The sequence below is a fragment of the Peromyscus californicus genome, unplaced genomic scaffold, assembly GCF_007827085.1.
Source record: "Peromyscus californicus insignis strain IS unplaced genomic scaffold, ASM782708v3 Scaffold_10__1_contigs__length_136768540, whole genome shotgun sequence".
Lineage (NCBI taxonomy): Eukaryota > Metazoa > Chordata > Mammalia > Rodentia > Cricetidae > Peromyscus > Peromyscus californicus.
Window position 1 is genome coordinate 90,824,826 of NW_026294391.1, and position 12,269 is coordinate 90,837,094.

Here is a 12,269-nt window from a genome sequence, read left to right on the forward strand (position 1 = left end):
TGAAACTCTTGGGAGGCACTACTAGGGCAATTGCTTATCCTTGTTCTTAGTGTTCAGGTGCCAGAGTATTACTTATTGAACCATTGGTACCTGCTGGGCAAGCAGCCACCTAGGCAAAGGGTGTTACCTAACAAGGATTCTTAGAGGTGGCCTGTGCAGGAAGAGCAACTTTCTGCTCACCATTCCCTTAGAGTCTCTTCCCAGCATGGGCACTTAGGTTTCAGCACTAAGGGTTCATGATACCTCCATTATTAGAGTGGATAATTTGAAGCTACAACTGTTCAAGTTCACACCTCCACTTCTTCCTTTTTAAAAATTATAAATTTATTTTTAAAATTGTATGCATATGGGTGTTTTGCCTGCCTGTATGTCTGTGCTCCACATGTGTGCCTGGTGCCCATGGAGGCCAGAAGAGGGTGTTGGATCCCCTGGAACTGGAGTTACAGATGGTTGTGAGCTTCCCTGTAGGTGCTGGGAATTGAAGCCAGGTCCTCTGGAAGACTAGCCAGTGCTCCAAACTACTGTGCCATCTTTCCAGCCCCAACACTTTTTTTTTGCAAGAGGTTTTTTTTTCAAAGCATGGGGCTCTTTTAAAGCAGTTCATTTTGAGTCTACTAAAACTTATTGGCCATCATTGTTCAGATATGTGTATGTCTAAACTAAGGAAATACTTAAGACCACTCCCTTGGCCATGACAGAAAAATTGAGACTCCTCAGCTCCTTATTGGAAAATGTAAACTCTGCTACTCAGGGAATAGAATTAGTCAATTTCAGTATTCAAGATGCTGAAATTAGCATTCACAGCCTTTTCTGTAGGAAATTCTTTGCTCATTCATACTGCAAATAAATAGTCTGCAGGATCACAGAGGGGAGGTTTAATAAACTACCGGGGACAGATTGTTTGTGGACTTCCTCAAGTGCCATTTATAAACAATTGCTATGCTAATTAAAATTAGTCTGTCCTATTCATTAAAACAATCCCCCAAGGTCTGTCTAAGCCACAGAGCCAATAGTTCCAATAAAAATCTGTAGCATTTGTTAAAAAACAATAACAAAAAACCATGGCTCTAAAAAACAGGATTATTTTTGAAAATTATGTATAAAGCCTATGATTCAGACTGCTTACACAAGTAACTGCCATTTCTCCTTTTACTCACTTTTGCTCTCCAATATAAAGTCTTGCTTAAACAAATAAAACAAACGAATAAACTCACTTGTTTTAGTCCTAAGTCAAGATTGGGAATTGAATAGTATATTGCACTGGTTATCCTGGGCTCAGGAGGCAGACAGACCTTAAGCTGGTGTCTTATTTCTGTTATTACACATCCGTATTAACACAACTACTTAAGTTCTCCGAGCCTCGTGGGTCAAAGGGGAACTACCTATCCAATTGTGTCTGTGAGATGGAAGCACTTGATACAGCGCCCAGCACCCTGCTGCGTGCTCAGCGAACGGCAGTTCTCATCTTCCTTGAGAGATGTTCAGAGGAGCTCCTATAAGTCAGTCCCTTGCTTTCTACCTTAGTCAGTCTTGTGATGGTACTTGATAGCCTTCCAGACCTTGTGCTCTTCTAGTCATATACCCCACAGGTATAAAGATTCTGGCCATAAGCACAAATCCTCTGCCATGTGTTGTCATACTCACCTCCATCATGTTAGACACTAAGGTGGCAGAGCTATCTCTGAGAATTATTTCCCCATTGTGGAAATGTGTTCTATTGACAGGCACCTCAGAGTTAGATGCTTCCCTGGGAGGGTGCTTCCAGTCCTGTACTCTGCTGGGGTCCAGAGTTTTTGAATGAAGGGAAAAGACAATCCCTGGAGCTGGTGTGGTGAAGGAACCCTACACAAGACTATCCTGCCACCCAACTAACTCCATAGCCCAGCAGTTTCAATGTGCCTGTATCTTACTGTTGTAATTCTATTGCCTTACTCATATGTCACAGAACAAACTAAGTAAAATACAATTATCCCTGAGTGGAGTGTAAACGTAAAGACACCCATCTCCCCAATTTATCCGAGAAGTTACAGAGATTCTTTTCACCCATGAGAACCAGATGAGAGCAAAGCTTTTAAAAGATAGAACTGATGCCACTCATCCATTCTAGGGAAGAAAAATGGTGACCAGAGGAAGGTATGTAGAAACAAGAAGAAACCAAGGACACAGTTCCCTCCATAATATCCCCCTCATAGTTTTGACACAGACTGCACTGCATTGTATTTTGCATGGAGGGGTTTAAAAATGAGGGAAGGTTAAGGACTTCACATCAATTTGTATTGTATCTGACTTTTACTCTACATTGCCATGTTTTTAGCTTCACATTCCTGAATTCAGACCATTCTCAATAAAGCAGAAGTGAGCTTTAGCCATGTTATGCTTTATAAGTTCAACAGATGACCACATTAATCAGAATTTTCACCATGAATACCAAAATTCATCTTTAGAATATAAAGCACCTCTAGTTTTCAAGATTATATTATTCCTATTTGTTTTGAGACTAAATAACAGAGATCAGACATGCATGACTCCTTGCACATGTACCTTGCAAGGCAAGTTATAGCCCAATAAAAGTTCAGAAAATTCAATTAGAAACCCATCAATCCATCAACATATGTGATGCAGGAAATCAGCCCCTCTCAGGGACTGCATTCCACTTTCTTCCGAAGTCCCCTGGAGGTATGCACTATGGAGCCCTTAAAGAAGTATCAGTGGCCAGTGACAGTCTCTGCATCCAATCCTCACAATTATTCTCCCTCCAAAAAGGGTGCAATGTAGCATTTAAGATATCCTGGGTGTCAGAGACAAATGTGAACAAAAGAGAAAAGGCGTTTTTGCCAACATCATGTCTGAGACCCTGAAGACACAGTGAGCTCTTGCGTCCCTCTGTGTCAGTCTCTTTTAGTCTGCAGCAGGGGAAAGATTAGGACAGCAGAGAATGAAACCAAGACAAGCGTTTGTTGAGTGCTAAGGGAGGTCTTGTGTACAGAGCATATATACCGGCCAAGCACATTCATCGTGGGCATTGAGTGGAGTGCTAGCACCCACACATAATCAAGTACACAGAAGCCCCCTGCAGTAATAACCTGGGTGATAGATTACATTGAGAATCTGGAGCCAGAGACACCATAGGGACTGTCAGTTGTCAGCGTTCCCAGAGTTTGTAATAATTCATACCACTAAGTTGAACAGCTTCTGATGACTACATGCTCTTCCCTGGCAGTGCAGATGTCTAGTCCTGGGCTATCACCGGTAGGAATAGGCAACATTTAGGAACAGCATCTTACATTTCTGTGGCAGCAGAAATGGCTATAACACATAAAGGTGCTTTTAAATGATTGTAAAAAAAATACTACATTTAGTGAGTTATATTTAGCTACTGAAGAGAAAAAGGAGAGACAACATTCTAAATGAAGTACTTGCTGCATGTGGTGGTGTACACCTTTAATCCCAGCACTCAGGAAGAAGAGGCAGGCTGATCTCTGTGAGTTCAAGGCCAGCCTGTTCTACCATAGTGAGTTTTATTTGTTAATCATTCAAGGTTTAGGAAGGGATTTTTTTTCCTGCAAGTAAATATTGGTCTCAAGGAATGTTGTACTCTGCTAGGCAGGTTGAGAGGGTAAGAAGCATCACCTTCTTCAGTATCTTTCAGAGACTTTACAGTGTTGTCAGTAAAGGGAAAACCATTAATAGAAGCAAGCATAATTTAAGTACTAATGGCACAGTGTAGCAGTCAAGGGAAGGCTAAATGGTAGAAGGTATTTAATTGTCCGCAATGTGCGTAAATAGAATTGAATGGGAAAGTCAGCAAGGAATAGAAGAGAAACTACGAAGGAAATGGTCTTTTGCTCACTTATCCATCCATCTAACCATCCATTTATCTTTTTCCAAAAGCACGTAGGTATTTGATAAACTAGGTATGAGATAATGAGAAGTTACCAAGCAAGAAGAGAAAAAAAAATAATGTGAGGCATTTCCAAGAATGAGATAACCTTAAATTTTCAAACTTCGATGACTATGAGAAGTGTGGTGCCATGGATAGAAACATGGAAATCACAGAGCACAAGGGCTATGATGAAGAGGTTTTCTTACTGTACCAAAGACAAGTTATGGGTATGGGACCTTCATAATATATAAGCAGGAATGTTGCCTATTATTACCCTTGAAATTCATGAGGGAAAATAACTTATTGAAAGGGAGTTAAGTATCATACAAGGGTTAGGTTAGAATCCCTGAGTAATCTGAGGTTGTGTCAGTTGGGAAAGATTTGTGTCTGTTGACGGTATAGCCATACAACTTAGAGAACTATTTATCAAACCTCCCACTAACTACTTTGATGGTATTTACAACAGAGTCATCCATCCTCTCCTTGAACTTTTCTATGAACTATGAGCTCATAACCCATCTAGGTGGCTCTGTGACATTTTCAGATAGCTCAATTAGGAGAGTTTTCATTAAGAAGAGCTGAAATACACATTGTTCTTCTACCTTAGAAACTTACTGAAATACAGTTATGATCCATTTCCTACTTGAAAACCCTTGAGGATTGACTGTAGTGATTACAGCCAGCCAGATCTCTTTTTATGACGCATTTCATGCCTAATGAGTCATGGCCACTCTACAAAAGGTCGATTTTCCAAGTCTAAAACTATCTGATTGTATGACTCACCCTGAGCTCCATGGAGCCCTTGTTGCCCTGGCAACCCATCTACTCCTTTATCTCCAGGAAGTCCACGGGGCCCAGGAAGTCCTGGCAGCCCAATTCCTGGTGGTCCAGTTGGACCATCATGGCCCTTTTCACCAGGAAGTCCTGGTGATCCCTTTTCACCTGGGAAGCCAGATCCACTGTCTCCCTAGAGAACAAAGAAAAAGAGACTGAAAGGTCATTTAAAGACTTGTCTGGAAAGGCTTACTACCACAGTAATGAGGTAGTCAGTAAACAATGTTTTGTGTTTTGTGAACATTCCCTGTCATTCTAGTTTATTGATCAGCCTCAGAGTTTGCTGAGTGGAAATGAGTCTTGCCAACTCTGGGTGATCTGACTTGACAAAAGGTTCTAGATGAGGCTAGGGGAAGAAAGTAGGAAGTGAGGATGGCAGCAATGACCATTGAGGTCAAAGAAAGCAACTGGATTGCTTGGAGGACAGAGCTGTTGGGAAGTTGAACCATTTTATATTGATATGGTTAATTATTCCTAGTGCTTATCAAATGAAATGAGTATTCTGAGACAAAAATATTATTTTACACAAAATGAAAGCATGGAGTCAACATGTTGGGGGGGGGAGTCAGACACTCTGTTCTACTTTATTCCGTAATGTAATGACCAGTAGATCTCCCCTAAGTCCAGTATGATGATTTATAGAGCTAATCATCCAGGATGATCTACTCACCTGAATGCCTGGAAGCCCTGGTAAACCTGGTATTCCATCCTTGCCTGGAGCTCCTGCCATACCTGGGGTCCCCTGGGGACCAGCGTCACCTTTGTCTCCTGACAGTTTTGATCCTCTACTGATGGTTGGTTCTCCTTTCTTTCCTTTGAGGCCTGTATGACCTCTCGATCCAAATAACCCCTGAGAAAGAAACAAATGGCAATAATCAGGAGATGGAGACTTCATAGAATTCTGGTGCTTAGCGAAGATATGACCTAAAGTAAGTGCTTAAAGATATTTTTTCACAGTGTTCTGGGCATGTAATTATGCCTGTGTCTTAGATAATTACTTCACATTTTCAGTATCTTTTCCAAAGTTTGAAATCTCTGAAGACTGGGTGTCATGTTAATTTCTAAGCAATATCACCCAGCCAGGCAAATCTAGGTTACTGTGTGGAAGGGAAGGAGGGGACAAGGGTAGGTTAAATGAGAAAGCTGCTGCTTTCAAGACCCTCTGGTCAGATTGCTGCATGTGACCAAGGCCCATGGTTTACTTTGTTTTTGTCTGTTTTCAAAGGTGCTCTTAATTTATTTTCTCCATTAATTCATTAGCACAATTTCCAATTAGAGCTTAGACTCACAAAAGGAGTGCTCCTGATTTTTCAATTGTTGAGGGAATTTCTTGTGCACCCAATTATCACTATGATTTGTTACTTGTCAATGGTAAACAAGAAATGATTTGACTAACTGCATGAATTTAAGCAAAATCTTCAGAGATTGTTATCATACATTTATTTTATCCCTCTCTTTCTTTCATTAGGAAAACGATTGATGGGGAGTGAAGAACATTTAAAATCCTCCTTTCTCCCCTCTGTACCAAAGTTAATTAAGACTTACTGGAGTCCCTGCTGGGCCAGGTGCACCCCTAGAGCCTGGATCTCCTCTAGTCCCTTTAATACCAGGTAGGCCAATGAGACCTTGTGTCCCAGGCAGGCCTGGTTCCCCATGTGGTCCAATGTTGGGGGCACCACCTTCACAAGCGCAAAACCCAGAGTCCCCTGAAGGAAAAACAGACAACAAATAAACAAATAAAAACACAAATGACAGTAACAAAGAAAATAGGTGCTTTTTCCAAGAGTGGTTATCTATGACTTGACTTGGGGGAAAAATCAAAAGACTTTCAGAGACTCAGATAGCCTAAGTTCACTGTCCATCAGAAGACATCTGTGCTAGTGAGTCAGTTTTTACTAGGCTTGGGTGAGGTACAGCTATCACTGAGTCTCATGCTGAGAACCACCAACTGCCACATAAACAACTGAGAGTCTAGAATTTAATTAGTTCACATATCCTGATGTGACTGATGATAGGAGCGTCAGTGAAATGCCTTTTTAAAGACAGATCACATGTAGTGCAGGTTAGCCTCAAGCTCATGTGCCATCAAGCTCAATGTCAACAAAGCACTTCTGAAGACATACCAAGGAGTCACAATTATATAACCTAACCGATTATAGTGCTTCCATGAGCACAGTCTGCAGAATGCCAGGTGGTAACAAATGTGGTTGGCTGTATTTCCCTATGATCCTGAAGGATCTCTTCTTACTTTTAGAAACAGATCTTGGGAACTCTGAGAGAATGGTCTATTCCTTGGATTAGTGAAAACTGAGCATAAATGCTCTGAAATCCTAAGCAAGGGAGATTTTGAATTTTTCAGATTAGGGATGATTATCTGTCAAAGTCTATATAATATTCCAGAATCCAAAGACTACAAAATTGGAATCATTTCTGATCCTAAGCATTTTGAATAGGCAAAATCAATTTGTATTTCTCAAGTGTGATCCTAGCCCTCCTGAATGAACCACCTGGGATGCTGGTGTATGAGGCAGCTTGCTGGGACCCCGCTTGTTTTACTGGAGCAAATACCTTAGGTCTCGACCTACACAGAGTCGTAAGGCTAATGGTGTTGGGAAGCAGTGCCTAGACAAAGCCTTGCAAACTGGGATTATCTGTGCTGGTTAGCACCCTGGAATGCTGACAATAGCTTCTGCAGGCTCAAGGGGTGGAAAGAGCAGCCCATAAGCCTCTTTTTTTTTGTCCTGTGTGACCTCAATTTCCAACTTCATTCTTAGAGCCCCAATTAAAGCACTTCCAACAGTCCTATATCTTCTCTCAAGAGCCTGGAATACTTCTGTTCAGGTTCCTAAGGCTATTGTCTTGATCAATCCCCTTAAAGTCTCTCTAGGGCTTGGGGAAGGGGGGACTAAGAAATTCAAGGGACAAAATCACCTTTTACTCCTTTGAGGCCCTGATGTCCTTTTGGACCTCGTTCTCCTCGGAGACCAGGGAATCCAGGCTCCATGCTAGGCAAGGGTCCAGTCTCAAATGTGCGATCTGCAGGATTTAAAAGAACACGTCTCAGTCTCGAGGGCCTGGGTCCTTGAGGCTCAACGCACAGAGTAGAGTAGGAGAAAAAAATCCCAGCCTGGGATGCCTGCCAAGTCTGCTGCAGAAGAGCCAACAGGACTCTCATTTGGTTCTATTCACTCTACCAGCAGAATGACTGTTATCGCCCACACACTGCGCTAGATTCAGAGATGAACAAAGTAACTCAATAACTCAGTAGTGCCAGTCTCTAGCCCAGAAAGCTTCATTTGGGCAAAGAGGAAGCAGATGCCAGCTGCAGTGGTCAGGGGAATTAGGCTGCATAGAAACATGCTGGGCAATACTTCCAGCCTTGCGGATTCTCTCACAATCCAGAATCCCATCTAAGGAGAATAGGCACTATGTAGATATGCATATTTTATCTATCTATCTATCATCTATCTATCTATCTATCTATCTATCTATCTATCTATCTATCTATCTATCTATCTATCTATCCATCTATCTGTCTGTCTTTCTATCAGTTATCTCATACTGGGAAAAGAACCCATTGCTTTGCACATGCCAAAGCCCTATCAAACTGGTCTATACCTCTAGCCACCTCCCCATGAAGGCTTTTAACAGACACCTTGAGGATCAAAGCATGGCTTCTCCTTTCTCAGATTCTCAGCCTACCTGACCAGAGCTCGGGAAACTCTGAAAATCCAATTCTGCTTCCCTAGAATCTGAAAAGCCCAAGTCCTGGCAGGGGTGATGGGGATGTGGGCATTGAGAGCCATGTAGGACAGAAGGGTGATGAATAAGGAAGTTAGTGTTTGGTCATCATCAGCTTGCTCATTTCTTGAAGAAACAGGCACTCCACTCCTGTTCCTGTCAGTAGAGGTGGAGCTGAGGCAGGTGGGAGAGAGCCTTCATCGTTGCCCTCTGCTGTTAGCTGTCCTCAGTGAGCTGTTTCTCCTGTGAGGGGCCCTGTCAAAATCCTAATGGTTCTGAACCATACCTGAGTCTCAACACCAAAAAAGAATAACTTACTAGGTGGGCCCGGTGGGCCTGGTAGACCTGGTAAACCTGGTAAGCCTGGCAAACCAATTCTGCCAGGCAGGCCAGCTTCCCCAAAGGTGGTGCGTCCTGGGTTTCCTTGGTCTCCTTTCAGGCCTGGAAATCCCCGAGGCCCGAGGGCACCTGGAAGACCTGGAAAGATATCCCCAAACACACAAAATGCTCACTATAGCATCCTACTGTTTGGGCACATTCCAGTTAGCAGTGTACAGACAGAACAACACAAAGGAAGAATTAGGGAAATCATTTGCTCCTCTCTTTCATGACAGTTAGAAAAGTCCCTTGGGAATCCATTGGCCTAACTGCCTAGGAAACTGTGGTTAACTTGTGAGGAAAAGCTAGGTTTTCAGCCTCCGACTGTTGCGTTTGTTCTACTCCAGTGCTGGGTCCAATTGTACCTCCTATGAATGACTGCCTTCAAAACACAGCTATCCGTACAGAGGCTCCTCTCCAAGGAATTTAGAAACTAGTGACTTCAATAGACATGTCTGAGCATTTATACTAGGGACAGCCCTGCCTTCCAGACTCTGGCATGCTCTTTCACTGCCCTATAGAATGGAATATAGGCTTTCTCCTTCCGTGATTGGTTCAATAGTATCACCCATAGGATCCTGGGAACATTTTGTGCTAGAGTTAAGCCTAGAAGAGGGTCCAGGTGCAGATCTATCTATCTATCTATCTATCTATCTATCTATCTATCTTCTATCTATCATCTGTCTCTCTATCTATCTCATGTTGAGAATAGAACACATTGCTTTGCACATGCCAAGAAACTCTCTCCAATTGGCTTACACCTTTAGTCACCCCTCATAAAGGCTTTTAGCAGCCACCTTGAGGATCCAGCATAGACAGATTCTTCTTTGTTAAACTCAAATGACACATCCAGGGGAAGAGTGAGAGGGCTCCAACCACCCAATCCAGATCTCCAGTTACTTCCAGCCTCAATGGCAGTCTGGACTTGTCTTTCTGCCGGTGGTGCTCATTTAACTCAAAGGAAAGCTACTGACCTAGGCCCTCTCTGTAATACCCTAGCTTTAGGCTAACTATGGGAGAACATACTGACCAGTCTACCTATCCTTTGACCTTGGGTATGTATGTGCCTGGATCCTGAGTTAGAGAGGGAGATGCTAGGAAATAGAGTACAGAGAAGACTGATCAATGCAGAAAATGGATTAGTTTGCTTCACCTGTTAACGATGGGAGGCCAGGGGTGCCAGAAGGGCCACGTTGGCCTTGGATGCCTTCATCTCCTCTAAGGCCTGGGAGGCCTGGCACACCAGGGTCTCCAGGATAACCTGGCATTACAATGAAAAAAGAAGTAAGAAACCAAAATGGATGCTCACACTTGCCACAAAATGCTGTTGAAGAGGTGCAGGGAACTGTCATGGGCCTGGCAGTTTTTGTTGTTATTCTCAGGTCTCCTGGATTCTGATGGTCTTAAGTGATAATGGGCTTTCCAGAGCTAAGGCTCCACTAGTATTTTATTTTGTAACTGGATCTCACTATGTAACCCAGGGTAGCTTTGAACTTACTCTCCTCCTGTTTTAGGCTTCCAAGTTCTGGGATCACAGGCAGGTACCATCATACCAAGTTACTACTTAAAACTTGGTCTTGTTAGAGCCTTCCTTTTCTGACAAGACCTGGAAAGTACTAGGAAGGTTCTTCTACTGCTACTGTTACCGCCTTAAATGTTTATTGTTGATGTTAAGATGATTAACAACACTTTTTACAGTTTTGCTATAGGTTTCTTTGGAGTAGAATTCTGGAGGCCACTATCAACATTGGGCATGTAGATGTATAGTGAAAGCAAAGAGGAAGGGTAGAACATACCTAGTAACTAGAATAAGGACGGAAGAGGACAAACTTTCTAAGTATCACACTACTCAGGGCCCTAAGCAGCTAGATCAGCAGCATGCTTGAGATCATCTCCATGAAACCCTGAGTATTCTATAGTCTTAGGCTGAAGGCAGCCCTGCTGAGGAGGATGTCAATCCTTCCCTAAGCATTACCAGGAGAATCTTTCTGTTACTCAAATTCAGGCATAGGAAAGCCCAGATTCGTGTCTTCATGGATCAACAAAAAAATGGGAAGCTGTCTTGTCTTGTCTAAGAGATTGGAATTCCATTCATTCTCCAAGCTCAGGTCTCATGAGTGGCCCTTGACACTGTCAGTCATCCAGTGGATGACAGTGCATCCTTTCAACAATTACAGGAGATATTGGTTTTAACACTTTGTTTTTTTTCTCCAATCAAATCAACAAAGAGTTGCACCTGAGATCACAGCACCATCTGCACCAATGAAAATGTCTGGGCCTCGCAGACCAACGCCACCCTTTTCACCCTGTAAAGATTAAACAGACTGAACACAAAAGTTCCTTTGGTGACATTACCAAAGATCTATGTGCCTTCAAAGCACCAGGAAAGTAAAAAGTCCCTTCCTCCTTGACTCCTGATTTCCAGGTAATCTAGTTCAGAGGTTTATTTCCAAGAACAAGAAATTGAAGATGAAGGTGACACAAGGTAGCCGAATCTGCAAATTTGATCTGCAAATTTGTCAAGGACTAGGGATCTCAATTTTGTTTTGCAACACCACTCACTATAAGGCATTCTGTTTCTGGGCCTGGGAAATGGATCACAAACACAGATAACACAACTAAGGAAGCAACCAGATTTCAATTTTTTCCTTCTGTTCTCAGCAGGCTTAAGATTCTGACACCTACTACCTTTATTGTTTGACTGATGACAAAGGAAGTTGAAAGAGTCCTAATTCTCTGCAAAGACAGGCTCAGTGACTAGAATCTGATTCTGGGGAATACTCAGAGTGGGTGCTAGGGTAGTCAGTAATAGGATGCATTGTCAATAGAGAATTTTAAACACAATTTTGGTAGCATCTGAGGAATGTTCATCAGCTTTGTGTACAGCATGGGGCACATGCATTTCTTGAGAAAAATGTGACACCTAAAACATCAAAATATTAAAAATACTCCATAAGTAGGCATTTATAGGAATCCTTCGCTTTTTCACACCTCAAATCCTGGAGTTGTACTTCTCAATGATATTACCTTAATTCCTGGGAACCCATTAATTCCAGGAAAACCTGAAGTCCCCTTCGTTCCCTGTGATAGAAACATAGTTAGCACTAAGTTCAAGTGCAAGTACATAAGGTGGGCTGCCCTGTGGATTATGCCAAGGTGGATAGTACAGGGATCTTGCTGTCATTCAGAATGTGGACAGCTTTGCAAATTCTTCCTGTTGATAATATAGCATCCGGTAGTCAATTTGCATATTGAAGTGCATAAGAGTCACAAGGGTATGGATACAAGTAGGCCAGCTTTGCTGACCCTTGATAACATGCCACAGTATATTACTACACTATGGCATGAAAAACACAAAAGGTAATGTAACAGTGGTTGTCCATCTTCTTGGGTGGAGAGAGAGAGAGAGAGAGAGAGAGAGAGAGAGAGAGAG

General features: G+C 42.5%; 1 protein-coding gene across 1 annotated transcript in view; it reads right to left on the reverse strand.

Moving 5' to 3' along the window:
• Positions 1–12,269, reverse strand: part of Col4a6 (collagen type IV alpha 6 chain) — a 285,743-nt gene that overhangs the window by 26,936 nt on the left and 246,538 nt on the right. The window contains exons 16-23 of the mRNA XM_052737073.1: positions 11,864–11,917; positions 11,073–11,142; positions 9,990–10,097; positions 8,777–8,935; positions 7,649–7,753; positions 6,263–6,423; positions 5,388–5,567; positions 4,667–4,850 (exon numbers count right to left, since the gene is read on the reverse strand). Coding sequence (XP_052593033.1) covers positions 4,667–4,850; positions 5,388–5,567; positions 6,263–6,423; positions 7,649–7,753; positions 8,777–8,935; positions 9,990–10,097; positions 11,073–11,142; positions 11,864–11,917 — 1,021 coding nt within the window. The remainder of the gene's footprint in view (positions 1–4,666; positions 4,851–5,387; positions 5,568–6,262; positions 6,424–7,648; positions 7,754–8,776; positions 8,936–9,989; positions 10,098–11,072; positions 11,143–11,863; positions 11,918–12,269) is intronic.